Source organism: Martes martes (assembly GCF_963455335.1).
Source record: "Martes martes genome assembly, chromosome: 4".
In the NCBI taxonomy this organism is placed as follows: domain Eukaryota; kingdom Metazoa; phylum Chordata; class Mammalia; order Carnivora; family Mustelidae; genus Martes; species Martes martes.
The window spans coordinates 160,140,830-160,167,163 of NC_137891.1; the positions used below are offsets into that span (position 1 = coordinate 160,140,830).

At 50.9% G+C, this 26,334-nt stretch overlaps 1 protein-coding gene across 1 annotated transcript in view; it reads right to left on the reverse strand.

Annotated features, from left to right (window-relative positions):
* Nucleotides 1-305: 305 nt before the first annotated feature.
* Nucleotides 306-26,334, reverse strand: part of CTPS1 (CTP synthase 1) — a 32,139-nt gene continuing 6,110 nt past the window's right edge. Inside the window, exons 3-19 of the mRNA XM_080802768.1 lie at nt 26,138-26,308; nt 23,576-23,676; nt 22,742-22,858; nt 20,301-20,384; nt 19,413-19,493; nt 14,739-14,890; nt 13,804-13,936; nt 10,159-10,247; nt 9,118-9,212; nt 8,370-8,432; nt 6,387-6,430; nt 4,810-4,906; nt 3,735-3,790; nt 3,538-3,634; nt 2,927-3,071; nt 2,329-2,420; nt 306-1,202 (exon numbers count right to left, since the gene is read on the reverse strand). Of these exons, the coding sequence (XP_080658894.1) occupies nt 2,336-2,420; nt 2,927-3,071; nt 3,538-3,634; nt 3,735-3,790; nt 4,810-4,906; nt 6,387-6,430; nt 8,370-8,432; nt 9,118-9,212; nt 10,159-10,247; nt 13,804-13,936; nt 14,739-14,890; nt 19,413-19,493; nt 20,301-20,384; nt 22,742-22,858; nt 23,576-23,676; nt 26,138-26,308 (1,610 nt within the window). The 3' untranslated portion in view covers nt 306-1,202; nt 2,329-2,335. The remainder of the gene's footprint in view (nt 1,203-2,328; nt 2,421-2,926; nt 3,072-3,537; nt 3,635-3,734; nt 3,791-4,809; nt 4,907-6,386; nt 6,431-8,369; nt 8,433-9,117; nt 9,213-10,158; nt 10,248-13,803; nt 13,937-14,738; nt 14,891-19,412; nt 19,494-20,300; nt 20,385-22,741; nt 22,859-23,575; nt 23,677-26,137; nt 26,309-26,334) is intronic.

Sequence of the window (26,334 nt, forward strand, 5' to 3'; positions counted from 1 at the left end):
GGCCAGCAGAGGGAGGGGACCCCCGTGAATAACACACACCACCCCCCCAAGACCAAGCAGCCCCCATGCTTCTTTGCATCTCTATATGTTGGGAATCTGAATTTGAGGCCTTCGGGGGGAAATTCTGATTTCCCACGAAAAAGAAAGGCTCCTCTCAGGTTCTGCACAGACGATCAGCTCATGCACTTAAGGCCATCCCACCGAGGACAGCCGGGTGCTGGCCACTGAGGTGACACAGGCACGTCCCGGACCGCACTGACATTGCCCACCCAGTGGCGACATCAAGAGCACGGCACACAGAGCATGTCTCATTCTGCGTTATTTATTTCTTAAGTTAGAGGATACACGGAGTCTTGGCCAGAGGACAGCGGGCCCACGGCAGTGCCTGTGGTGACACCACGGTAAGAAAATAGCTTTTCAGGTTGCATTTCAACTGCAGTAACACCATTCTGGAAGGACACACTGGCCTCGAGCAAAGTGGTCTGTATAGCAGAGGCTTTGAGAGGCAGTTTCCCCAAAAGATTCTTTGTTCTTTTTTTTTTTAAGCAACCCCTTGATACAAGGAGTACTTCCCAGCCCGGGAAGGGACGCGCGGCTGAGGACAGGCATTCTGAAACCACACCGCAGAGGGACAGACTAGTCGCCATTCACGGGACACCAAACGAACCATTCCCTTTGGCCACCACACCCCCGCTGCCCGTGGGCAGTGAGGGGCCCTGGGGAGCGGACCCGTGCCGAGGCTGCTTCTGGTCTCACAGCTCCTGGTGGCAGGCAGCGCCCTCGGGTTCCCAGCACCAAGCGTTGCCGGCACTCACTAACACAACCCCTCCTAGCATGCAGTCCACGGGGCACACATCCTCCAGGAGAAGCGACGGGCTGCACGCTTGAATCCACGATGGCGGGAGGTAGTTGGAGATGACCGACGGGCGCTCCCCCAGTGGGGGAGCATCCCCCACCCCCGCCCACAGGCCCCCCTCCCTGGCATGGTGCCACGGGGACCATGTCGGGTGTCGACACAGGGCGGCACCGGGTAGGGGCCAGCACACGGGATGGGACATGTGAGTCACAAAGTCTTCCAGATACCTTTCCCCCATAATAAAATAATCTTAATAAAAACATAATTTAAAGGAAGTGTCAAAAGCTGAGTGTAAAATCAAAGCTGTAAACTCTCAAAGTCCGAAGGCTCTCTTGAAGAGTCACGCCTGTTTAAGAAAAGCAAACAACACGGAGCAGTTACGGGGGTATACACAAGTGGGGAAGTTAGAGTGTGTAGTCGGCTGCGACCGCAAACGAGGCCGCTTGCCTGGGAAGACCAGCAGGAGTACCCGAATAGGATTAGACGCTAACTCTGTAATCCCTGCACAATCCTACACCTTCCAGACCATACGAGGCTTCTCCCACCCCATTCTTGTCAGTGCACCCAGCGTCCTCACAGGGCTGCCGGCAGGGCGAGATTCCAGACTTCACCAACTACCTGGGCCGATGGGAGCTTTTGCTTTCTCTTCCGGGCACTTGCTCAGACTAGCAGGCAGCCGGCAGCAACGGGCGAGACGGAGGAGGGCATCCGTGCCCCGCACGCCGCCACGGCCCTCCTCCAGGCGGGAACCCACATCTCCCAACGGCCTGCTGGGGCCCCACCTATGGGATCACACCACATCCCCTCCTTTTGGACCCCACAGATTGGACCCCCCCCCAACCCTCTCTTGACACTGGCATCAGCAGGAGGTGAACACAGTTCACTCAGTTATCACAGTCCTACTGAATGTCATTTACGTCAGCGCCCGCAGCCCTGGGCCGCGTCATAACATACAAACACTGTTACTGTCAAGACTGACATTCCAAGTTTGCCCGAGAACTGTTCGGATTTTAGGGGATTTCCAGAATAAGCAGCAATCAACCCAAGAGCTGTACTTTGTGTTAGTTTTAAAGCACTTCCTGATGAAAGCCTGCATTTCTGCAAACGTGACCATTTTGTCACACCGGTCACCTCCTTCAAGATCTCAAGTTTATGGCTGCATGAGATAACAGGGTCTCAGAGCCCAGCTCCCCCAGAGGTGGTCAGACTGGCTCCTGAATGTCGCAATCAGCGACAAGACAACTGCCCTTTGGTGGTGTCCCCTGCGCCCCGCACCGGAGGGCCCAAGGCCCAGGGACACCAACGTTGTAACTCGGGGGGCCCTATCCACCAGGGCCCACACCGCCTTTACCACTTACACACTCTGGCACATAAAATCCTCAACATCAGACTTTCCTGCTATCTTACAATTCTAGCGTATTTGCCATTAAAACACACGAACAAAAATACTAGAACCGAGAAACGCCACTTACGTTCCCATCAGTCGTGATTTATTGACGGGAACTTCAGTTCAGTGATTTCAGAGTCCGGGGAGCTGCTGCCACTCCTGTCACTGTAGGTGTCCCTGTGGAATTCGGATGCTTTATTCATTGTCTCCCACCACAGACCCGCTTTCCTTCTCTGTGCTCCTAGCCACCTTCACCACAGGACCCTTGTCTGCACACAGCAAGAACCAGATATACTATCCTGCTCTATTTATGTACTGAGCACAGAGAACTAGAGGGATTTTCGTCTTCTAGTTAGAAAGGATATAGGTCCGCTTTATACTTCACTCCTGGAACTCTTAACCCCCAGCTCCAAGTGAGGAACTGGCTCCAGAGGAAGGCAGCAGCGAGGCACGGACACACTGGGCCTGTGGCCACCACCAGCCCATGAAAGCCAGCGTCCCACAGACCCAGGGCCCCACTGTCACGTATGAGCCCGGGGTCAGGTGCTACAGTGAGGGCTCAGCCCCCGCACTGGGGAAGGTCCGGCGGCATACAGGCAGCCTGAGGGGACCCCAGGGAGGGGCGCATGCCCACTGCGATGAGCCAGGGGGCCCCCCGACGGACTAGAGAGGAGTGACCGTACCTGGGCGAGAGCCTGCAGCCCTTCTGGAGGTAATGCGGGAGCCTCCCCACGGAGGCCAGCAGAAGGCCAAAGTACGGAGGCGAAGGCTTGATGGGCCTGGACAGGAACTCAGGGTGGTACTGAACCCCAACAAAAAATGGATGATCTGAAACAGAAACATAAAACAGTACTTTGGTCATATGCATAAAATAAAGAAGAGCAAACCCTGTCAGGTGTTTCATGTTTCTATAAACCCTAAAATTCTCTCAAAATAGCATCTTAACCAGAACCCGGGTTAAGGCAGCCCCAAAGCTAGGGGGAGGAGATGCCCTTGCCCCACAAGCTGTCACCCAGCTAGCTGATGGGGCCTCCTCCAGGGTTCCCGCCTGGCTGGCCCTGCTCTCCAGCTTCCCCAGATCAGAAACGGGGCTCAAGGACCAAGGGCGAGCCCTCATTCTGGAAAATGAAGACCAAGGCCAGATGTGCAGCACCGCCCACAGGAAGAGGGGCTCCCAGGGCTCCAGGCTCCTCTTCCCCAAGAGCACACCCAGCAGGGCAGGGCTGTTTCCTCCGGCCACCAGGTCAGTGCTCCCAGCCACCCCCCTGCACCCCCACAGCCGCCCCGCTCTCACCCTCCAGCTCCACGATCTCCATCCTCTCGCCCCCAACATCCTGGCCAACAAACTTCAGGCCCTGCTCCTCCAAACACTTCTTCAGGACTGGATTCACCTGCGGACACGCCAAGAGTAAGGCAGCTGACCTCCCAGCTTACTGTGGTTCCAGAGTCGCCAGGAGACAGGGTGAAAGGTCACTGAGCTCAACTCCTCACCTCAAACCTGTGGCGGTGCCTCTCTTCCAGGTAATCTGGATCTCCGTAGAGTTTCCCTGGCAAAAGAAAGCAGACTGATGCAAAGAATTCTTATTGCTTCCCAGTGTACTGTCCAGCGCCGAAACAGCCCAGCCCCCTGAAGGCCGGCTCTGGGCTCTCCTGACAACCACAGCCACCAGCGTGCAGCAGCGCAGCACAGACTCGTTCCTGGGCTCTGACTTTTCTGACCACGCCGGAAAGACCATCACAGAGACAGATGTTTCCATCCCACCCCCCGCCCCACCCTAGCACACAATTACTGTGGTACAAAGCACTTTCTGCTAGAAACTACCCTGGAAAACCCACCAGGACACAGGGAACAGCTGAACGGAGAAGGACACTTGAAGAGCTAGGGAGGCAGCCCACTCGGGGAGCCGTGCAGGTAAGTCACGGTCAACAGAGCACCATGGCCTCCACGCTGCCGGGGGTGGAGGGGGTCCCCAAGTCCACAGAACACAGAGCTGGGAGCAATGCACGGTCACCTACTCAACTGACTCAAACAACGACAGACACAAGGGGCCCCCACTTCTACAAAGACAGAATTTTCCCCAGTGAGCAAGAGAATGAGACTGACCGCAATCATTCTCCTCGGGATTTTCCTGCCCCAACTTTTCCTAAATCTGCAGTACCTATTAGTACCTTCAGAGTAAAACCCATCTAGGTTGGGCTGCACAAAACTGCCTTCCTGGGGACAGTGCTGACACTGGCAGTTTAATCTGGTTCACCCGAGTGGCCTAGAGAAAGGCCAGGCTATAGGAGACTGCATGTCCTGGCCTCCTCCCAGGGAGCCACCTGCCCCCAAGGCCCCCGCCCCCCCCCCCCGCGACTACGCAGCCTGGGGCCTAAGAGCCACACTGCTTCTTGGGCTATCCTGGCGCATCCTGAAAGAACGTTAGCAGGAAGGGGGAAAAAACTCGAAAGCAAGAACGAAACCCAAAAGGCCAGCCTGGCTCTTCAGAGCCCCAGGAGCAGCCCAGGATGGGCGTCCGGATGCGCCATGGTGTGCTGCTGGGGGGCCGGGGGAGGCAGCTCTTACTCATGACTGAGTTCTTGGTCTGGAACAGGGTTCTCCTCTTGCCCAGCCTCATGGTTCCGCCCATCTGCCCAGGGTTGTGTTCCGGCATGTCTATGACCTGGAGGTGTTGAGAAACAAGCACTCGCTACCACACGCTGCGTCTGTTAGCAGAAGGACCGCCAGCGCTGCGGGCCGAGGGCCCGTGAGAAGCTCTAACCCCGGCCCTTGCTCAGAGGGGATGGTCACCACTGAGCAATGGCCTTCCTCTCGTTGTTGAGAGCCCGTGCTGGGTAGGGCCTTGAGCCCTCGCCTTTGGCGGGTCATCCTGAGCTGCGGGAACAGCTGCCCGCAGCACTCTGGGTCATGAAGGCTGCCGGACCCCAGCACGTTCTGGAGACTGACGCAGCAGCGTGGATGCGAGATGGGAAAGGCCAGGTCTCCCCCACCAGACTGAGCGGCTGCTCAAAGGAAATGGATGCTTCTCAGGGTTTGCCTGGTGCCATGTGTGGGCAGCAGAGAGGCGGAGGCCCCAAGCCACAAGAGCCCAGCGCACAGCTCAGTCCCCGGCTCCTCTGAGTACCTCCTGGCCTCAAGGACCGTCTCAGAGCCCTGCTTTCCCACCACTGAGAGGAGGCGCCCCTCCAACCCTTCCCTCCTCTCCTCCTGTGCAAAGTTCAGTTTCAAGTCAACAAGCATACACTGATGCTGTTCAAATGCCCTGGGATCAAGAGCTGGGCCTGCCCTGTTTATCACAGCATCTCTGGTATCGAGAACAGACCTGTCACCCCCGGGCAGGAGAGCTGAAGATGAATAAAGGCGCGATCCCTCCCCAGGAGCCACATTCCTCTGACAGGAGACACCACACGAGGGACGTGGGCCTCCACAGGCTTTGGTTACTATTAAACATGTTAGTTCAACACCCATGTTCCACAGGTCTTGAAGAACAAGCCCATGTCCCCGGGCTGCCGGAGAGGAAACGAACGAGCATCTGTAAAGGGGTGAAAACAGCGCATGGTGCGCAGCAGGGGTCCACGTCAAGTGTTTCCTGTCAGCAGTGGGACGGCGCTCCTGGGGACTGAGGGGAGCGCGGAGAGAGAATGATGCTAAGCGGGAACCGCCCTGGCTGGCTGGGGTGAGGTCTGTCTTAAACATTTTCTGTTGCAAACTGGGAAGAGAAGTGAGAAGTTACACAATGAAAACACAGTAAAAGTTCTTTCCATGGGGCGCCTGGTGGCTCAGTGGGTTAAGCCTCTGCCTTTGGCTCAGGTCATGATCTCAGGGTCCTGGGATCGAGACCCACATTGGCCTCCCTGTTCAGTGGGGAGTGTGCCTCCCCCTCTCACTCTGCCTGCTGCTCTGCCTACTTGTGATCTCTCTCTCTGTGTCAAATAAATAATAAAATCTTAAATAAAATCTTTAATTTTATAACCGTAAATAAAATATTAAAAAAAAAAAGTTCTTCCCATGCAGTGAGTCTGAGGGACCCATGGACAGACCCAGTGGTCTCCCTGAGTCCGAGCCCTGAGCGCTCTCACAAGCGCCCCCTGTCCCGCCCCACGCACCCTTCTCAGTCCCGGTGCGGCTCAAACACGACTCACCACAGGATGGTTGGTCTTAGGGTCAAACTCTGTAGAATTGGCATCTGAAAAACGGAAATACTTCCGTTAGGAAAACAAACAACACTGATTATTTTCAAGTGTCGTTCTTAAGCTCTTTATTACAATTTCCCTCCCCAGTTCAAAGTGACTGTTCAGTGATTCGAACAAAAACTGGAGTCACATTAATATGAGGTACTCGGTGCACACAGATGGCTGAGTATTCTCCATCTGCGAGCACCGGGAAGCCAAGCCGTGGAAAATGGGGGAATCGAACCAGGGGCACCCCTCATCACCTTTAGCTCGATATCACCTCCCCATGACAGCTCACACGCTGTTGCCTCAACTCCCCCCTTCTTGCATCAGAGTGCATCTTTCCAGGACGGGCAACGCACTCCTCTCATCCTTGGCATCTTCTGTGTCGCCCTGCCCAACCACTTCATGCAGCAGCTAAGTCAGGAATTCACTGATCTCGAGACCCGAACAGCCTTCCTCTCCCTCACCAAACGGGGATGGTCTAGCCATAAGCAAAACCACTGAAGACTATAAGGAAAAGAACCCTGTTCCTGGTACCATCCGGCTCCCTATGCGTGACAGGCCTGGTACCTTCCCTCTTGGGCCTGACCAGAGCCAGGTTCCAGCTGAAGGCAAACTCGTCGCCAGGTCACCCACCCACCTGGGGACCCCATCGGGCAACTGGTAGTGGCTGGGAGAGGGTCCAGAGTGCCCAGAGGGCCAGCTCCAGGGCCACGGGCGGCTAGGACAGTGCCTGCCAGGGCTCAGGGGCCAAAACTAAAGGGCATGCGGCCTACAGAGCAGCTTGAGTGGGCTGAGTGGGAGGTGAGGGGGTGAATGAGTGGGAGGTGACCTCTCAAAAACATGTCCAAGGAGCCCAGCCCTAACAGTAAGCTGGCCACGGGAAGGCCACTCGTCCCTCATGGAGCCAGGCCACTTTCACATTGCTCAAGATGCTCGGCTTCTTTTTCCTACAACTTCCGAGGTCTTCCTGAAGATATGTTTGTCAGCTGGGCTACAGAGTCGAGAGGAGCTGTGTGGACTCTGCCATCAGTGGTCCCAGGGAGCCTCGCCCCTGCCGTCGCACTGTGCACTCCCCTCTCCCACCAGCTGCACAGGCCTCGGGACACGAGCAAGCTTGTTAAGTGTCCGCACACTGGGCCTGTCATTCTGGGAGGTCGCCCTGCTGTGAGACGCCTCGGCTGAAGTAGTGAATGATGAACCTTGCTCCAGGGAGAGAACCATCTCGATGTCCCTGCTGGGCAGAGCTGAATGCACGGCAGGGAGATCTGATACACCACAGGGAGTAGAAAGCCAGCCAACCGGGCCCACTCGCCCCACAGCACTCTGAGACATGGTAAAACCCTGCTGGGAGCCACGGAGTTTCCAGGTAGTCTGGACAGATAGCGAGGCACAGAGAAGTTCCTACTGGCCAGGCACCGCACTGGGACTATTTACAAGCATAACTGCGTTCGATTCTCACAACCAGGAGAAGCAGGTACCAGCATCACCCCATTTTACAGAAGAAACAGAAGCCCAGAAAGGCTAAATAACTTACCTAAATCACCCACAATAAGGGAGGGTCAGAAGTTAAGCCCAGGTCTGACGGGTACCAGGGCCCAAGCTCATAGTAACTGCACAGCCTCAGGCCAGAGTTTCCTTGCTCAGCACCAGCTCAGGGATGGTGGCTACGGGGATGGGAGTGCGGGCATCTCTGAAGCTGGAGATGCAGGGACAGAGACCCAGGATGCCTGGCCAGCTGTGACTCCTTGTTCCTGCCATCGGCACGGCTCGGAGGAGCTGTGCTTTCCCTTCGTGCACACAGCACTTCCCCCTACTGCGCCCCACGAGGTACCAAGAAGCCGCGCCTGGCCTTCTCCGGGGCCCCCCAACACCCAGGGGCCACCAGGCTCCACGCCCTCCAGAAACACTTCAGCAAGAATTGTAACAAGGTTTGTAACGAACACTTACCTTGCCAGCCCAGCACATTTCTTGAAAATTCAACCACTGCCAACTGCATTCCTAAGCACACACCTTGTAGGTGGAAGGGAAAACACAAAGGAAGCGCCACTGAAAAAGCAGCTTCTATATTTCCCACCAGCCTGCCCTGACTCCGTGTTCCGTTTGCCCACAGAACGACAATCACAAACTCTCCTACTTTCCCTGCTACCAACAAGCACCCCCGCTGTGTTTTATCTGTTATCAGCTTTCACAAAGTGGGTCTAAGCTTTCAAGAAGTCCTCATGTGAAGGGTCCAAGTTTTAGAAGCTACTCAATTTTAGAAATACACAGTAGCGTATTCATACTTAAAAATTCAAGTTTTCCTATCCTCTCTCATTAAGTTCCCATTTACAAATGATCAAGCTGAAAATTACTAAAATTTGCAGCTCCGGGAAGCATCCAAAATCACAAGCCAATATGAAGTGAGGGTGTGAAACTCGGCGTCAGGTGTCCTGCCGAACAGCTGGGTCCAGCAAAAGGACCAAAATTTCCTGATTGCTTTTCATTCTCCCCAAATTCCACGGCATCTACATGTGGATGTATAAGCTCTTAAACTTTTCACACTAAGAAAGTCTGAATTTCTCCCAAACAGAACCAAAACAACTTCTACTTGAGCTGCTACCTAGAAAGACAGCATCTGTGCTTGGTTCCAGTGACCTCCCTGTTTTACTCGCAGGCTCCCACACGGCCCTTTTTCCTGCTCTTTCCTACTCCTTACCCAAAAAAGGCTTCTTCTGTTTCCGAGCCCAGGCGATGGCTTGGATTTTTCCTTCTGTCCCCCGAACACCGAATCCCCCTGGAACCAGCACTCCACTGTACGAGAGAGCATAGCACACGGGGATTGGCCCTTCCCACCAGCCCAAGCCGCTGATGCCACAAAGTCACTCCCCCTCTATTGTGCTACTGGGGCTATGATGGTGACTTGGGAGACTGCCGGTGAGCTGTCTGTAAACACTATAGGCTCAGAAAATGTGCACTAAATGCTTACAAGGGGAAAAAAAAGATGGCACACATGGGTTCTTTCATCATTTTTAACATATGTTAACATAAATGCAACTTCTTACTTCTTGGCTTAAAGAGCTCCCTTGCGTGGGCAGGGAGCCTCTCCCTGTCAGCTGGGATTGTCTGCCGAGCGGGGGCCTCGGTCATGGTTGTAGGGCTCTAGAACATCCCACTGCTCCAGGGAGCTGGAGTTTCCTTCTGATTGTTTACTATTATAAAGAACAGCTGCCAAAAAACTAACGGAGAGACTCTGCGGACCGGTCCTCATCAAACGTTCCGGAAGAGAATCTTTAAATAAGCCTCATCCATCGTCGCAGACAGCAAATGTCCGTGAAATCAGAACGCGTTTTCTTTAGATTCAACTATATTGATTGTATTTTTGTAAGGCTTAAATCTTACAGACTGCAGCCTTTCAACAATTAAAAGATCTTTAAAAAGAAGACTGCCTGGGACGCCTGGGTGGCTCAGTTGGTTAAGCAGCTGCCTTCAGCTCAGGTCATGATCCCAGCGTCCTGGGATCGAGTCCCGCATTGGGCTCCTTGCTTGGCAGGGAGACTGCTTCTCCCTCTGCCTCTACCTGTGCTCGCTCGCTCTCTCTCCCTCTCTCTCTCTGAGAAATAACTAAATAAAATCTTAAAAAAAAAAAAAAAGCAGATTGCCAGCTACAAGCCCGAGAGCACAGGGCTCTGCTCAATAAAGCCTCCCCTCTCCCCACCACCAAAACCCCCAGAAACCCAAGGCCGAGGGCCCTACTCACTGCGCGCTACACAGCTTCTGCCAGGCTTCGTGGTAGCGCACGGGCTCCTCCTGCAACGTGCTCGGCTCCAAGTCCGTGGAATCTATGTACTGGGGACCATTCGGGCAGGGGAGACAAGAAGCAGTCCATGACTCCAGAGCCGCATTCTTCCTAATTCCTAAATGATACTATCAATGCCCGGTCTTTCTTCACTTAAAGTTTTAGGGGCTCAGATGGTTAAGCATCTGCCTTTGGCTCAGGTCATGATCCCAGAGTCCTGGGATCAAGTCCCAAGTCTGGCTCCCTGCTCAGCGGGGAGCCTGCTTCTGCCTCTGCCCTTCCTCCCCACTGCTTGTGCGCACGCGCTGGCTCTCTCAGATAAATAAAATCTTTAAAAAAATTAAAAATAAAGTTTCAAAATTATAATCTTCATATATTTAAACCCAATAATTTTAAAATAAACTTTAAATTCTTTCTTATAGGGATGCCTGGGTGGCTTAGTCGGTTAGGCTGCTGCCTTCGGCTCAGGTCAAGATCTCAGGGTCCTGGGATGGAGTCCCGCATCGGGCTCCTTGCTCAGCAAGGAACCTGCTTCTCCCTCTGCCTCTCCCTGCTTGTGCGCGCTCTCTCTCTCTCTCTGACAAATAAATAAATAAAATCTTTAAAAGTAAGTAAGTAAGTAAATAAATAAATTCTTTCTTATATTTCAAAATACAAATGTTGCCTTCAAAAATCATTGGCCTCCCCAGTATGGCTCTCCACTGGCTCTACCCTCCGCCTGCTGGAGTCCAAAGTGTTCTCGCTGGGGCCCCTGGGTGGCTCAGCTGGTTAAGCATCTGCCTTCGGCTCAGGTCATGATCTCAGGGTCCTGGGATTGAGCCCCGCATTGGGTTCCCTCATCAGCAGGGAGCCTGCTTCACCCTCTGCCTGTCTGTGCTCACTCTCCCCCATCTCTCTAACAAATAAATAAATAAAATCTTTAAAACTAAAGTGTAATGAAAAAAAAAAAAGAAAATAATAAAGTGTTTCCTCTGCTCAGAATGCATTTTCCGGGGCGCCTGGGTGGCTCAGTGGGTTAAGCCTCTGCCTTTGGCTCAGGTCATGATCTCAGGGTCCTGGGATAGAGCCCCAAGTCGGGCTCTCTGCTCAGTGGGGAGCCTGCTTTCCTCTCTCTCTCTCTCTCTGCCTCCGCCTACCTCTCTGCCTACTTGTTATCTCTGTCTGTCAAATGAATAAATAAAATCTTTAAGAAAAAAAAAAAAGAATGCATTTTCCTCCAGCCTGTCTGCCACCAAGACTGCTTTCCATCTTCCCCTCTTTACTGCAGTATAACTTACATGCAATAAAACCTAAGCATTTTAAGTGTACACAGATGAGTTTTGTCAAACATACACACCGAGGTGTGACCACTACCTCAATCAAAGATAAGGAAAATGACTGTCATCCTAAAAAAGTCCCTCTGCACCCCACCCCCGCAAACAACCTCCTCTTGGCCTCCTGCCCGGACACCCTGGCTCTGCTTTCTATCACCACAGATGCCCCTTTTAGAACTTGATAGAAATAAACACACAACATGCAGCTTCTGTGTCTGTTTTTTGGCTCGGGATGTTTCTGGGATTCATCTCCGCTGCTGTGCATGTCACGGGTTTATTCCTTTTCGTCCCTGAGCTGTTGCCCACCGAGGAAATACAGTACAACGTGTACACGAACTCGCGCTGGATATGTGGATTGGTTCCAGATTCTGGCTATTAAGTATCGGTCCTCTTGTATAAAAATATTTCTTGTGGGGGCACCTGGGTGGCTCAGTGGGTTAAAGCCTCTGCCTTCAGCTCAGGTCATGATCTCAGGGTCCTGGGATCGAGCCCCGCATAGGGCTCTCTGCTCAGCAGGGAGCCTGTTCCTCCTCTCTCTCTCTCTGCCTGCCTCTCTGCCTACTTGTGATCTCTGTCTGTCAAATAAATAAATAAAATCTTTAAAAAAAAATATTTCTTGTGGACGTATGTTTTCAGTAGGTATCAGGGAGCACAAGTGCTGGGTCATGGAGTAAGTGTATGTTTCCCTTTGTAGGAAAGCGCCAGGCTGTGTTCTCACCAGTCACACCATTTCCCCAGCCCACCAGCAAGGCACGGGGTTTCCCATCCACGCCAGCACGCTCGGTCTCTCCGGCAGGTGTCCGGTCACAGTGGTTTAATGTGCATGTATTTCCCTGACAACTGAAGCTGCTACCCTTGTCTGCCTTTCCACATACATCAGGGGCAGCTTCTACAGAAGTGTCCACTCACATCTTCTGCCCCCTTCTTATTAGGTCGTTCACCTTTTTCCTACCGCTTCCTGCCCAGGACCCTGCGATGGCTTCCCTGAACCTCAAGGGAAGACCCAGCTGTGTGGCCCAGGTGACAGGATTCATGACCTCACAGGCCTGTCTTGACATCCTCCAATTCACACTTTCCCACCCACTGAGTTCCCAACTGTTGCCCATCTCCAAGCTCTGGGTACACTCTACCTTCGTCCGAATGCCCTTCCCTTCTGCCTCCTCCATCTTCCCAAACTCTGCCAGAGACCCTCTTGGAGGAAGTCTGCCCTCCTCACACGTCTACCCAGACAGGCTCCCCCACCCCTTCTGTGTGCTCCCCTCACACCTTCGAGACCCCACAGACTCATTCACCTCTCGGCCCCCACCACAAAAGGCACAGACAATGTCCACGTGGAGACGACAGATGAATGAGTCAAAGAACGAGCAAAAGTCGGGGAAGTGTAATGAGATCCCATAGTTCTTGGGGCGCCTTGGTGGCTCAGTTGGTTGAGCGACTGCCTTCGGCTCAGGTCATGATCCCGGACTTCCGGGATCGAGTCCCATATCGGGCTCCCAGCTCCTTGGGGAGTCTGCTTCTCCCTCTGACCTTCTCCTCTCTCATGCTCTCTCTCACTCATTCTCTCTCAAATAAATAAATAAAATCTTTAAAAAAAAAAAAAAAAAGATCTCATAGTTCTTAAAATGTATACCGTAGGTCCTTCTGTAGGAAAGTGTTTCCCAGCACAGAGCCAACTAAATTACCACGCTGAGAAACACCCAGAGGAGGAGGCCAACCCCGATGCCAGCAGTGAGGACGGCCAGAATCGGAGCCCAGAACCTCAAGACTCCAGGCACCCGAAGACGACAAGCAGGGACCAAGCCCTGACACTCCGCCAGCTGGGCTTCTGCGCGTCCCGTCACGGAGCGGAACACAAGCAGGACTGCTCTTGTGTGCCGCACGTGTTCCAGGCACTGGCCGGGCAACCGGACACACATTTCAGAGAAACCTCCCCGCTCTCGGAGGTGGGTATCAGCGCTCCCACGTCCCAGACAAGGTAAGAGAACAGCAGTGCGCCTCTGGCCCACCAGGGCAACCCCGTTCCCCTGGCACAATTGTACTTGGCCACCTGCTACTCAGAATCAACCATCTGCACTTCCGCAAGCACTACCCTGACCACCTCTCTCCCCTTCACTGTCTCCTGAAAATGCCCTACTGCTCTCTCACTAAGCCAGGAGCCAACCATGAATCCTTTCTAGTCCAAAAAAGAAATTCCGAGTTCCAAGAACATATGGCAGATATGCCTACGGCATCTATGAGACCCCAGAAGCCCTCCCTGTCCAGGCCTCGCTATACCCGTGCTGCCCCTCCTTACCTTGATTTCTAACTTGTGATTGATGGCCAGCGCAGAATGCTCCAGGGCTTTAATGACGGAGGCGTACGAGTCTGAGAACTTGGTGTATTTGCCCACAAGGGCAATAGAGCAGGTCTCCAGCAAGCGATCGTATCTATCACACAAAGGCCAAGAGACACCAAATTATTTAAAATATAAATACCACCACGAGATCAAAACTGCTTTCTAAAAAGAAAGAAAACCTCTCTGGGAAGCACACAATGGGAGCAGGTATGATCTGAGTTCTCCATACACTACAGTAAAGAGGAAGCAACTTTCAAATCCATGTGGCAGGCTTTTCTTGGCTGCCTATGGATATACATGGAAATGCACAAAGATTGGAAGGGCCAATGGCGAAAGGAAAACGCCCCTCACAGAGCAAGGCAGGAGTGCCCCCCGCCCCGCAGAGCCAGCGCCGAGGCTGCGGAAACACCTCTGAAGTGAGGCGAGAGCATCACTGAACTGTCCGGAGGAATGGGGACGGTTCTCAAAGCGAGCAGCTTTGGCAGCAGCAGTAACACAACACCAGACACTCCACTCATCCTCTTCTGGGCGGTGAGCGGCACATTCCCAAACGGCTCAGCTATCCGGGGGTGGGGGGGACCTCAGGAGCGCCCGGCCATGGTCAGCCAACAGGGCAGGCCTCGGGGACGAGAGCTCACCCGCGGCCACTAGACGCCCTTTCACATGGATTTCCTGGTCGAGTGGACACGAGGCCACAGGTGTGTGATCTGAGCTCAGCCCTGCCAGGACTTCCTCAGTCCTGATGCAACAAGCTGAGGGCTAAGAGCCTGTCTCTGCCTCTCTTACCACCAAGTCTTTACCTAGGGTGAGCTGACAGTGCGAGCAAATTCCCTGAGACCCTCCCGAGAAGAGAAATAAGGCCCGGACTGGCAGCTCCTTATCACGAGGCAAACCTGTCTGCCATCTCTTTCCACTTCATCAGCATTTTTCGCGGCTGCCTCTCGATCGGAAGGTCAAGTCTCCGGAGAAAATAGTCTACGACCCCCTGCTCCTCTAGCAATAAGGGGACTCGGTAGATGGAGGAGACATCATGGACGCAGATCACCTGTGTAAAAACAGGCAAAGGTTATTTAATAAAAACAAACAAAAACGAACTGGGCTGGCAGCCTCCTACTGGCTCTATCACCCTCAGAAAATAACTTCTACATCTGAACATGGCAAGGGCAATTTTCTAGAAAAATATACATTTTGAAAACTGACTCACAAACAGAATAAAAAATGAGAGGCTAATCTCTTAACAAACAAGACTGCAAAAATCCTTTAAAAAAAGAAAAAAAATCAGGGGTGCCTAGGTGACTGAGTCGGTTAAGCATTGACTCTTGATTTCAGCTCAGGTCATGATCTCAGGGTCACGGGAATGATCCCCACATCAGGCTCTGCACTCGAACTCAGCACAGAGTCACCTAGAGATCATCTCCCTCTGCCTCTCCCCCGTCCACCCTCACTCTCTAAAATAAATAAATAAAATCTTTAAAAAAAAAATCAAACCAAACCACAAATGTAGTTTAAAAAAAGAAAAAATTCACATCCAAGTAGGATTTGTCCCAAGAATAGTGGCTGTCGAACTTGGCTGTACACTGGAGTCACTTGGGTGAGCTTTTAAGGATTCGCAAGCCCATACCGTACCCACCACCACACGGACTAGAACCTCTGGGGGTGGCAAGCAGGGATGTCATTTTTCAGGTTGAGTCCAAAAACCACGGCGTTAAGATATATAACAGTGGAATTCACTACATGAACAGACAAAAAAAGGAAAAAAAAGTCACCTCAGTGGATGAAGCTAATAAAAATTCAAAACCAACCCACAGTAAAAATGCTTGGTGAATTAGGACTATTAGGGAAAATGTGAAGAACATAAAGAAGGAAAAAAAAAGCCCACAGCAAACATCATTTGGTTCTCAGCATGTAATATTAACATTTAATCTTTAAAGTCTGAAACAAGGCAAAACTGGCCACTATTATACATTCTATTCAGTGATGTATTAGAGATATTACCGATTACAATTAAATAAGAAACATACGAAATGGAAAATAAAAAGCAACCACCAAGAACTACATTCAGTATTATTTCTCATCCACAAAAACCCCTAGAATTTACATGTAAACAAACAGAACTAGCAGAATTTCAGTGAGGCTGCCAGGCTTGAGATCAATGAGCAGAGGTCAGCAGGGTTCCTATACATGGTCATATCTAATTAGGAAAAGTAATTTTTTTTTAAGCAGGCTCCACACCCAGCATAGAGCCCAACATGGGGCTTGAACTCACAACCCTTAGATCAAGACCTGAGCTGAGATCAAGAGTCGGGCACTCAACCGACTGAGCCACCCTGGAGCTCCTAGGAAATGTAGTTTTTAAAATTTTCCCATTCATATAACTACAAAAATTATGAATACCTATAAATAAATCTAGAAAAAAAAACTTTACAAATAAAGAAATCTTTAAAAAGCAACTTTACGGGGCGCCTGGGTGGCTCAGTGGATTAAAGCCTCTGCCTCCAGCTCAGGTCACGATCCCAGGGTCCTGGGATCAAGTCCCGCATCGGGCTCTCTGCTCAGCAGGGAGCCTGTTTCCTCCTCTCTCTCTGCCTGCCTCTCTGCCTACTTGTGATCTCTCTCTGTCAAATAAATAAATAAAATCTTTAAAAAAAAAAAAAGCAACTTTACGAGAAAACACCACAGATTACTGTTGAAGGATGGTCTTTCCAAGGAAAGAAGCTAGGACAACTGGCTATCCACAGGCAAAAAGACAAATTTCGACTTTTACTAGAAAGTTGCTATCCATAAAAGGGAACTCACAATGGATCCCAGGCCTGAATATAAGACCTAGAATTATAAAACTTCTAGAAGAAAACATGAAATCTTTTTGTTAAGTGGAGTTCTCAGGCAGAATACCAAAAGCACAACCAATACAGAGAGAAATGGATACACGGGAGTTCAGAATGTAAAAGCTTTTGTGCTCCAAAAGATACCACTAAAAAGGTAAGACAAGCCACAGACTTGGAGAAAAATGTGCAAATCACAGATCTGATAAGACTATTCTTCAGAATAGACAGAGAATTCCTATAACTCAGTAAGATAAGCAACTCAATTTAAAAATAGGTGAAAGATTTGAAATGCGAATTTAAATCTAGAAACACTTGTTGCATTTTTAATAGTAAGTATTTTTTAATAACTTACTCTTTTTGTTTTTTTACGATTTTTTATTTATTTATTTGACAGAGAGAGAGACAGTGAGAGAGGGAACACAAGCAGGAAGGAGTGGGAGAGGGAGAAGCAGGCTCCCCGCTCAGCAAGGAACCCCAATGCAGGGCTTGATCCCAGGATCCTGGGACCATGACCTGAGCCGAAGGCAGACGCTTAACAACTGAGCCACCCAGATGCCCCTTAATAACGTATTCTATCATGGAATTTAATTACCTTCACTTGCTGGGATAGAAATACCTCAAATAAATGAAATGCATAAATAAGAAGGCTGTTCATAACAACGAAGTTATTCTGACGCTCTGTACAGACAGCTCCTGACTTACAATGGCTTGACTTGATACTCTGCTTTAGGGTGGTGTGAAAACAACACACATTCAGTAGAAAGGATACTCTGCATTTTGAACTCTGGTCCCCAGGCTAGCAACAGGCCATACACTCTCTCGTGTCATGGGGCCACAGCAGCAAGCCGCAGTTTCCAGTCGGCCCCACAGTCACAGGATAAACAGCCGATAGCTTACAACTGTTTGTTTCCACAACTACTGTTCCCACTTTCAGTACAGTGTTCGATGAATTACACGAGATAGTCAATACTTTATTGTTTGTTTTTTTTTTAAGATTATTTATTTATTTATTTATTTGTCAGAGAGAGTGAGCACAGGCAGAGAGGCAGGCAGAGGCAGAGGGAGAAGCAGGCTCCCTGCTGAGCAAGGAGCCCGATGTGGAACTCGATCCCAGGACCCCAGGATCATGACCTGAGCCGAAGGCAGCCCCCTAACCAACTGAACCACCCAGGCGTCCCAGTCAAGACTTTATTGTAAAACAGGCTTCGTGTTAGGTGATTCTGCCCACCTGTAGGCTACATTTAAAGTAGGCTAGGTGTGTTAACACATTTTCGACTTAGGGTATTTTCTTTTTTTTTCTTTTAAAGATTTTATTCATTTATTTATGTGACACAGAGAGAGATCATAAGTAGGCAGAGGGGCAGGCAGAGGGAGGAGGAAGCAGACTCCCCGCTGAGCAGAGAGCCTGATGCGGGGCTTGATCCCAGAACCCTAAGATCATGACCCCAGCCGAAGGCAGAGGCTTAACCCACTGAGTCACCCAGGCGCCCCAACTTAGGGTATTTTCAACTTACAACAGGTTGCCTGGGATTAGCCCATCGTTAAGTCAAGGGAGATCTGTATTTAGTAGGAAGCAGAATTCCTGACACGGAGCTCCCAGCTTGGGAAGCACTGGGAACACTGATCTCGGGCCCCAGGCCATGCTCACAGCCGGACTCCTGAGTGCCCATGGAGATGGGGTATCAGAGGCTGCCCTGCTCTCTTCACTTCAATGCCATTGACTTTGACTTTTTGACCCGCACTGCCATACCCCCTATAGTCCTGCAAATGAACTGCTCTCATTTCAGCACTGCTGCTTCCTTCTCTCCCCGCTAGGCCAGCCGGGCCCTCCTGCTTCACTTCTTGATCCTCAGTAACCCAGCAGCAAAGCAAACCACTCACAACCTCAACACAAATTCCTGGACCTCAACTTCCCTGCTCCCGCCCTTCAGCCGGCCTGACCGCAGCCACAGCCTCAACTAACCAGCACCAGGCCTTCCCTACCATGCCCCACCCTGGACATATGACCGGTCCCCAAATTCTGAATTTCCTATTTAAGAGGTACCTTCCATGAGCACATGTAACGAAAAAGACTAAATCAGATTTAAAGCCTCCGCCACCTTAAGCACCAGGCGCTAGGAATATAAAGCTGGTTGAAGCGGTCCCTGTCTTCAAGAAGCCGAGTCTATGAGTAGAGACAAACACGGACAGACGGATGGACGGACGGACACACACACACACACTCTCTCTCTCTCTCTCCCCGAGGGGCCGAGTCTATGAGTAGAGACAAACACGGACAGACAGGTGGACGGACACACACACACACACACACACAAACACACACACTCTCTCTCTCTCTCCCCGAGGGGCAGTAGAACTTGTCTCACCATGTGAGACACATAGGTCGCCCAAGAAGGATCAACCTTGAGGCCTGAGGGGGAAGCAGCTTGAGAGGTAGAGCTTCTCGGGCAATATTGGGTCCCAGGGGAGCCCTGGAGGGTGAAAATGAATAGGAGACAGCGGGGCCAGCGGGGAGGACGAGGCCATGCAGCATGGCTGGAGCCAAGGGTACAAGGAGTGGGGAGAGAAGAGGCCAGAGAGGTCAAGTATGTCCAGAAAACCAGAGCCAACAGCATCGGTTCCAGCCAACAGACTCCTGCCTCGAACTGTGAAACAAGCAGCAAGCCTCACGAAAGCGGCTGCGGCCCCTCAGGATAACTAGAACCAAAACCCGACTGATGCGGAGACGGAATTTCGACTCACTTGTTCAGGTTCCACGTGGCAGAACATCGAGATTTTCTCTTTCACTGACGTGTCCAGAGGATTGGAGCACCTGCACACAACCTAGCAGGAAACAAAGGATGGCGTTCAGACAGAAGAGGGATGACGGAGCCGGGGTATTTTCCTGACTGACATGAAAACAGACATCACCTCGTGAAGCCGGATGAAAATGTGAACTCCAGCCCAGTGCAGGCCAACATGAAAGTAGGACCTGTTTTCAAAACTGAACTCCTAAAGTCCCACTCTGGAGAAACGGGAGGGGGGTAGGCAGTGCAGATGAACATGCCGATCATGAACTTCGGGAACCCAGTGGGTTTTCCTCAGGTGAAGTCTTGGGTAGGAGGGAGGGGACATTGAATGATGGGCGCAGAGGAGAGACAAGGCATGACCTCACACAGGTCCATCAGGAAATCTTTGTAAAAGGCAACCCCCACTCAAAGCACTCACCCTGTTTCCCCACCAGCATCGAAAAGCAACCCAACGAAGCAAAGGTCTTATCTGCTGCGGAGCTGAGATTTTCTTTCTTTTTTTTAACTGAACTACAGCTGACAGACGATGTTACATGGGTTTCAGGAGCACAACGTAGCGACAGGACTCTCTACGCCCTACGCTGTGCTCACCACGAGGGCAGCCGTCTGCGCCTCTCACCCCCGGGCCTTATTCTCTCCCTGACCTGAAGTCTGCAGCTCCCATTCTGCACCCCCCACCCCCTCCCCTTGGGCAACCACCAGTGTGTTCTCTCTCTTTCTGGATCTGTTTCCACTTTTTGTCTTTCCGATTCCATATAAGAGGAGTCACATGGTACATGGAGGAGAGATTTTAATTAGATATCCAAGATCGCGCTGAAACCAGGGAATCATAAAACCTTACCAGATCTGGAGAAAGCCCGAGGCCTCTGAGCTCCCGAACGCTATTCTGGGTGGGCTTAGTCTTCTGTTCCCCTGTTGAACTTGGCTATTTTACAAAAGGGGAAAAAAAAGTTCATTTCTCTAGGATAAAGAATTTTCAGGCATGACTTTTCTCTGAACCCCTTTTATGGATCAGTGTCTAATTTAGTTTTTATTTTTGTCAAAAGAATCATGCGCATGTATTTTCCACAAGGTCTGTCCTAAGCCCCTCCCCTTCCCTAAACCCCAGGGGCAGCCACTCTCCCATGATCCTTCTGGTATGCTTCATGCTGCTTCTTGACACGTGGTTTGAGATATTTCCCATCGATCGCCCCGTTAGACAGCGGGAACTATAGTTAGAAAGCTACGACACATGCTCCTGTCCTGTGCCTACAGCCCATCTGACGATACCTCTCCACAGTTGTGTGTGTTTAAGCACTTAAATCCTGCCATCATAAACATGCACCACATTTTCCTTTCTGTCCAAATTTGGTTTGTTTTCCTTGGTTGGTGTTTGTTTTGTCTTCTTGGCGTGCTGAGTTTCCTAAGTACTAAATTATCCCATTTCCCTCTCACACTTCACAGATTTGCTGGGTACAGTATTCTAAGCTGGAAAGCATTTTTCCCTGACCACTTGTAAAGAAACAGCTTCCCTGTCTTCTAGCTTCTAGTATTGCTACTAAGAAAGTATAACAGCTTACAAATTCTTGGTTTTTCTCTTTACAACCTTTGAGAATGTCTGCCCCATTATTATGAAATTTCAGCAATGTGCCTTGTTGGGGGTCATGTCCCATTCAGTATGGTGGGCATTTGGTGGGTCCTTTCAATCTAGAAACTAATGTCCTGAAAACTCCTTGAATTATTTAGATCAAAGGATCGGAAAACTTTTCCTATAAAAGGCCAGGTAATGAGTACTTCAGGTTTTATGGACCATACAGTCTGTCACAAGGACTCGAACTCTGCTGTTTCCCTACAGAAGCCGCCACAGACAACACATACAGAGGTGAGCACAGCTGTATTTCCAAAAGAGCTTTCCCGGCGAAAATGGGGTACACTGATTTGGCCTGTGGGCATAGTTTGCTTACCCCTGGTTCCGATGACACATCCCTCTCCGTTTCTCTATTATTTTCTGGAAACCCTAACCCTGTCCTCTCATTCTCTTACCCCTGCTCTCCTATTTCCTCTCTCTTGCTCTTCTTATGTATTTCCTGCAATAGTTCCTCTACCTTCTTTCTCTCAAGTTTTTCATTCCTGTTATCCCATTTTTAATGGAAATTAATATCCCATTTTTAAATTTTCTGTTCTCTGAATGCCCCTTCCTTAGGGTATCCAATTCTTGTTTCACAGATGCAGCTGATCTCCCCTTTGACTCTCTGAGGACACAAGTGACAGGCTGTTCTAGTTCTGAAGTTTCCTGCTTCCTCCAGATCCCAAACTTCTTCTAAGTTCCCCTATGTCCCGCTGTTTTGATATCTTGCACATCTAGGTGCTTTCTCCAAACGTCTGGTGACCACTGGCCATGAGCTGACATTTCAAAGCCAACTGGAAGTTCTGAGCGAATAGGGTAGGCCTGTTCCCCTGGGATCCTCACTGTTTCACTGGGGAGCCCCTGAGGGTAGTGTGTTTTCTCCTGGGCTGGTCATACACCCCATCGTGAACCTCACAGGCACAATTCAAGCCTGGCTCTGTGATGATTCTGGGAACCGAGTGGCAGAAGAAGGAAGGGTGTCCCAAGAGCATCCAAGTGCACTTATCCCCGTGATTTTACTTCAGTATTACCGCTCTGAACTACTGCTACTACTTGCTCATCTAGAATCCCTCTCTGGAGAAAAAAAAGCTTCAGCCTTCTGCCAAGGTGGGAAGGGGACTGGCACCCAAGTGCACACATTAGGGAAGGAGAAGCTGGGTTCTAGCTGCTTCTCAAATGGCAGTTATCATGAGCCGCCCCCAGCCTCCAATGCACCTGGCGCAGCCCCTTCCTGAGCTTCTAAGGGTTGTGCAGGGCAAACACTACTGCTTCTCTGCCGGCCCTGCTACAGGCTCACGAGTCTGCTCTCTCACTTCCTACACGGCACCTGCTTTCTGGCTTCCTAGGTTTCGTTCCCATTGACCCTTTCACATTACCTATGGGACTATTTCTCTTAAAAAAAAAAAAAAAAAAGCCCATTACTTTAATTGTAGCAGGGTTTTACCATGTAGTAGAGACAAATGGACATTTTCAATCCATCATCTTCAAATGCAACTTCCCTGGTTAGCTTCTAAATGTTCTCCCGCTTATCTTTTCAAATAGTACGATTACAATCATTTTAAATTCACAAAGATCTTTATTCCCTGCCCCTCACATATCTAAAACACATAAGGGATGAAAACCATCCTCTTCTCTTTCTTCTCCTTCCCCCGCAAAGTAAAACTTGAGTGCCTTACCTGAGGAACGAGACTGACATGAATATTACAAAAGTTCTCTCTCTTGACCTTGAACTGGAACTGACGGAAGGCCTCAATAAAGGGCATGCTTTCTATATCTCCCACTGTTCCACCGAGCTACAAGAACAACGTTATTATAGAGGTCAAATTCTCCTCTTGTGGTTTAATTTTCTAACAACCACACCTTATCATCTCAGCCCGGTGACCAGAAACAGCATAATGTGGACTCTCTGAGCCTGGCTAATGTCACTTAGCAGTAACCGACATTCCCTTATGCTGAAGAGTTACTTTTCTGGATAGGCTCTCCACTCTCCAGGGCTATGGATCTCGCCAAGAGAAAGATCAGGTGGAAGATACACTAGGAATTTTATTTGTACAATGTCAGGAAGCAAAGAAACCTAAATCTTATCTACTTAGTTAGCCGTAAATAACTTTTGTATGAAAAAGTATCAGTTATAAAGAAACTGCTGGAATGTCTTGAGTCCCCTATTTCTGCAGGAACACAGATTCAGCAGCTAGGACCAGCAGAACATGAACGTTCCTACCAGAGGAGAGTGGAAGGTCAGCGACATTCTCAAGAGATAGAGGAGAATGTGTCCTGCCACCGTTACTGGCACAGTCCACGGTGAGTGAACGTACACAGGCTGAAGAGAATCGCTCACACAGAGGACTGCTTTAGATGGTGTGGGTGTTCCCATGACCGGTACTGTGCCCAGACCCACCCCACCGTGGCGAGGAGGGTCATGGGCCTCACAGGGGAATGGTCTTATCAGGTGCTGCTGGCTGAGTAAGGAGGTCAGTGTGTCCTCTCGGTTAGAAAAGACTCGTACGAACCTCAATAACACACACTTGAGGTTCCAGGCCATCTTCATCCACGGGTATCAGCGCCTGTCTCATGACCCACTCCTGGATTGCATCTGTGATGTGAGGGACAACTGGAGAAGAGAAAAGAAATACATACCTTACCCTTTTCTGTCAGCTCTGCTGGAGGCAGACGCGTTTACTATGAAAATTAAGTGCTGTAATCTTCGCCTGGAATAGTGACGGGGTCATAAAAATATTGTTGAGGTCACTCTTTTTTTAGATTTATTTATTTATTTGAGAGAGGCAGGGAGAAAGAGAGAGCAAGAGAGAGAGAGAGCGCGCGCACGTGGGCACATGAGCAGCAGGGAAGAACAGAGGGAGAGGGAGAAACGGGTTCCCGGCTGAGCAGGGAGCCCGATGTGGGACTCGATCCCAGGACCCTGCGATCGTGACCTGAGCCGAAGGCAGACGTTTTAACTGACTGAGCCACCCAGGTGACCCCGTTGAGACCACTCTTAAACGGCATTTAATAATCTCTGGGCTCACACTTCCTGTGGTCTCCCCTCCAGGTTTCCAGGTTGTGGCTGGACGCACACGAGGGTAAGGCCAAGAGTGTGTCCGGAACCCACATCAGAGCCCTTGCACCCCATGCAGAGACGACCCCGGCTGCCCCCCATGCATCAGATCCCACGGCCACCTGCACCACTAACTGCCGAAAGCAGCCACTTCACACTGGGTGCTTTCCAGGCCCCTGTTCCCATATGTTCCAGTTCATGAAAGGATGAACAATCCACGGGTAAGAGAGAGTACGGGAGGGCAGGGTGGTGAGGGGGCAGCATCCAGGGCCAGAACGTCTGGATTCAAGCCTGAGTTCTACTACTCATCAGGTACAGATCCTTGAGTGAATTACTTAACTATTCTTAAGCTCAATTTCCCTATGCGCTCAGTGGAGATGACAGCTTCTGCTGCCTCAAGCTGTGGGGATCTCCTGCGACACCACTGGGAAAATGCTAAGCAGCAGGCCTCACAGGCCAGTCCTTTGGTAAGCCAGCCACCGCACCACGTGTTAAAATCCTAGTTGTAGGACTCAGGAGGCGAGCTCCTCGGGGGGCAGGGATTACTGTTCAACTCGCTCCCAATTTAACCAGCAGTGCCTCAGGCACAAGGATATTCATTATTCCACTGTGCAGCCAACAGGACCTTTTAAAAATGCAAAACAGAGCTCCCCCGCTCCCATGTTTTTAAACTCTTCAATGGCTTCCCACGGCTCTGAGTAAAATCCAAACTCCAGGGCAACCGCCCTGAAGGCCCTGTGTCACCTGGCTGCAGGCTGCCTCCCCCACCTCTCCACTCATCGCCCTGGTCACCACGCCCGACGCCCTCTGTCCCTGACATCCCGGACGGAGCGTCCGGCAGCCCGGGCCTCTGTGCGGTCTTGCCCCCTCCTTCGCAGGCCCCCTGCCGGCCTCCCAGCACAAACACCCCCTCCTGGAGACTCCCGCTAACCACCTGTCCAAAGGGGCTGCCCCACGCTCTCTCTCTCCTATTTACTTCCTTCACAGCACTCATCAGACATCTTGTTTCAGCTGTTTGTTTGTGTGTCTCCCACACAGTAGCCTCCGTGGGGACAGCAGACTCGCTGGTCTTGCTCGTCACGTAGCCCCAGCACCAGGGGGGGTGTGATGGCCACTGAGTATTCAAGAAACACGGGACCGCTGAAGGCATACACAGATGACTGCACTGGAGGCCTAGACCAACAGACTGTGATTAAGTCTGATTCCTAACTGATCCCCTTCGTGTCGGGAACTCAGAGAGTCTTTCTCGCCCTCCCAACAATCAGGAAAGGCAGGGAGTTATCTCCGTTTGACAGAAAAGGGAACCACATCCCAAAGAGGTTCAGCAATCTGTGTTCACAAAGCTGTAAGTGGCAGGGCTATGTTCTAAGCGACCCCTCGCACGGACAGCCCCAGACGAGAGCTGGCTGACAGCACGACCCTCAGCTCTCAGTTCAGCAAAGTCTTAAGCCAAGAGTGGCAAGTTTCTCAAATGCATGCGGCAGGGAACCCCCAGGGCAGCAGACAGACACAAGTGAAGCTCTCTGGGGAAGGCGCAGGAGGATGAGAGCCCCGCGTCTCTGGCTCCCCCGGCCCATGGGTGCCCTTGACCAGCCAGCAGGCTGCACAGAGGACATTCTCTTCCTGCTCCCGTCGAAGTCAACCCCAGATGCATGACAGACACACAACACGGGGCTCGCTGCCCTGACCTGGCTGCCTTCATCAATCCACATTCATCCCTGCAGAAGGATAAGAGCTCTCTGGACTCACACCCTATTAGGGGCCCACAGCTTCGGTGCCTTTCATGGGGTCACAGGGGCTTCTTCACGCGAGCTTTTAAGCCAACAGCTGTACAGCTCTGAACTTTCAACCAAGGGCACATGTCAGTAACAATACCTTAATACTTTCAGGCTGAAATTCTATAGAAAGTACATTTCTGTACTTTCAGGCTGAAATTGCATAGAAAGTAAATTTCTGTACTCAAAAGAAAGCAAACTGGTTAAGATTCTTTAGACTTTGAAGGCAAATCCAGTTCTACCTTGGACGGTTTTCCCCAAGTAATCGCCTTTGCGTTCCTTGTTAATGACGTACTGGTAGATCTTTCCCGTGGTCAGATTATTGTCCTTGGTGAGGCGGATGTCAAGGAAGCGCTCGTAGTTCCCCAGGTCAAGGTCGACTTCCCCACCGTCATCCAGCACAAAAACCTCACCTGTGACAAACAGCAGACATGGTCAG